Raw genomic sequence first — 2366 nt, forward strand, 5'->3', positions numbered from 1 at the left:
ATCAGGGAAAAGGAACCTGCCCTCCCTGCAGAGCAGAGTCAGTTGGCTTTTGAATGGTGCAGTGGGTTTTTCTCTGCCTTCAGTGATTCAGCAGGTGTTGCGCAGTGAAATTATGGGGGTGTTAAGTTGTTGGATGAGCACAGATGCTTTCAGAAGTAGCTAACTTTTTCTAAGTTCTGGTCCTGAAATGATGATGGAAGAAAAACGAACACTTATTTGCCAAGCTAGCAGTAACCTGTCTAGGAAGGGAAAGGACAGTGTGTAGAGAAGACTAAGGGTTTGTTTATTCAACTGTTTTATGTTCCCTTCCTCTCCAGGATTTCCCCCTATTCCCGGTATGGCACCCGCTGACGGCAGTGACACAATAGCCGCAGTGCTGGAAAACGCCAACCAGCTGGCCAACATGGAAGAGAAGGAAAACGAAGATGAGGAGGAGGAGGAGGAGGAGGTTTGAAGTTCTTATTAGTATTTTATCATTAAAATACTGTATCTTCCAGAAGTTGGGGAAAAATCGATTGGATTTCCAGCTCTGAGGAATGCAGGATCCAGGTCTCTGGGGGGACAGTAAGAATAGGCCTTGGGATATAGTGGTGGGGAGATTTCAGAGGGATATTTTCAGAGTCTCTGGAGCTGTGATTTGCATTGAATCTGTTCTTATGTGGGTTTTGCCTTCAAAATGAGTGCCTTGCTGTGGGCCAGTTTCTCCCCTCACTCACCATCTGCCTCCAGGGAGCTCTCAGCTCTCTGAGCTTACCAGGGTGTCTAGTGCTTGCACACTGCCTGGCAAGCTTCATTATACCATAAGGCTTTGGGTTGGTTTTTTCCACACATCTTGTGGCTGGCTGGCTTGTCTCATGTTTCCAGCTGGAGTATAGTTTTCAAATGAAAAATATCTTGACTGTTTTTTCCCATCCTCATCTGCCTTTCTCTGGAGGCAGCTCCATGCCCAATCTCTCTCTCGTTCCTTGCAAGCATCCAAGCCTCTCTCAGTGCACGTCAGCTGCAAGTCGACATGTTACTGCTCTTAGGCCCTATGAATTAAACTTGCCAACCGGGGTGTTGTGTTCCTCTGTGGAACAGCAGGAGGCTGATGTTGTGGAATGTGTCCATGAATGTTTAAGTTGCTGTTCTAAGCTTTGCCTTGGGTTTTATGCATTTAACATTAATTTTTTTTGCCGTGCTAGAGCGAACCTCCCACACAGGCCCCAGTTGCCAAAAAGCCTGCTCAGCTGCCTGAGAAGCCAACGCAGATTGTTAAACCAATTATGGTGCCATTTGCTGGAGCCCGAGAAAGCTCTCCTGAGCACATGAAAAGAGCCATGTCGCCATCCACCCCTGCCAAAGCACTGGGCAAAGACGGATCAGTTGAGCATCTCTCCCCATCAGGTAAGAACAAAGGGCTGGTCACTTCCAGCAGTGCATGTGCCATGTCTTTTAGATTAGATGTGCTTAATGTTCCCTTACTTGTCTAGAGAGAAGTACTGCTGTTGGGCTGGAATGTGCAGCTTTGGGTCATTTCAGTAGGAGCTGTTCTCCACGTGCTTGATGGAGAGCAGATGCAGGCCAGCTGCATGGCTCTGCTTTCAGGGGGCAGTTTGTGAGACTATAGAATGATGAGTTCTTTCACATTTGTGTAATAAGGCTGTATACATAAAGTTTTACTTGGGCATCCGATAGCTACTGAACTAAAAATATATTCTCGTGTCAGTGGGTGGCTTGCCTGTCCAGACCACTGACTGAGCTGACATAAGGTTCTTCCCCCAGGAGTGGCTGTTTCCCTACTTCTTTCCACCTGAGGATCTCAGTGTCCTACAAACAGTATTGAATTCATCCCCATAACCCTCCTGCCAGGTTGCCAAATACCTTCCTGCAAAATGCTCGTGTTACAGGTGGAGATCTGGAGGCACAGAGATGAAGTGCCAGGCTCAAACTACTCAGCCAGGATGTGGCTGAGGTGGGACTAGGACCCATACTCCTTGCTTGTTTGTGCTGTGCGTATGCCTTACCCTGAGTTCATTCTCCTTTTCTCGTTCTGCCTCTGATAGATTCTTCAGACCAAAAGAAAACATTCACAGAGCCCCTCTGGCCAGCTGGGCAGTGCAGGACTTCTGGGGAGCAGGGAGGTGTTCCTGAGTGCTGCACTGACCAGCTTGCAGTCCCTCTCCATTGGTGAAATTCTGTGGCCTGTGTCAGAAAGCAAGTCAGGCTGAAGAAACATAAATCTTTGAGCCTCCATGAGCTGTGTTTTGCCCTGTTTTTGCTGCCTTGATGATGATGATTTAAATGTATGGTTGGAGCTCCCCAGACCTAATCTGTCTATTGAGAAACGATTCTCCTTCCCCTTTTATTTTAAAAAAAAAAAAAAA

General features: G+C 47.2%; 1 protein-coding gene across 2 annotated transcripts in view; it reads left to right on the forward strand.

Annotated features, from left to right (window-relative positions):
* The window catches only part of CC2D1B (coiled-coil and C2 domain containing 1B), a 71937-nt gene that overhangs the window by 51126 nt on the left and 18445 nt on the right, over positions 1-2366 (forward strand). For both annotated transcript variants that reach the window (XM_019501304.1, XM_019501305.1), the window contains 2 exons: positions 318-442; positions 1185-1386. In XM_019501304.1, the coding sequence (XP_019356849.1) occupies positions 318-442; positions 1185-1386 (327 nt within the window). The remainder of the gene's footprint in view (positions 1-317; positions 443-1184; positions 1387-2366) is intronic.

Source organism: Gavialis gangeticus, unplaced genomic scaffold, assembly GCF_001723915.1.
Source record: "Gavialis gangeticus isolate Ggan-Ray unplaced genomic scaffold, GavGan_comp1, whole genome shotgun sequence".
Lineage (NCBI taxonomy): Eukaryota > Metazoa > Chordata > Crocodylia > Gavialidae > Gavialis > Gavialis gangeticus.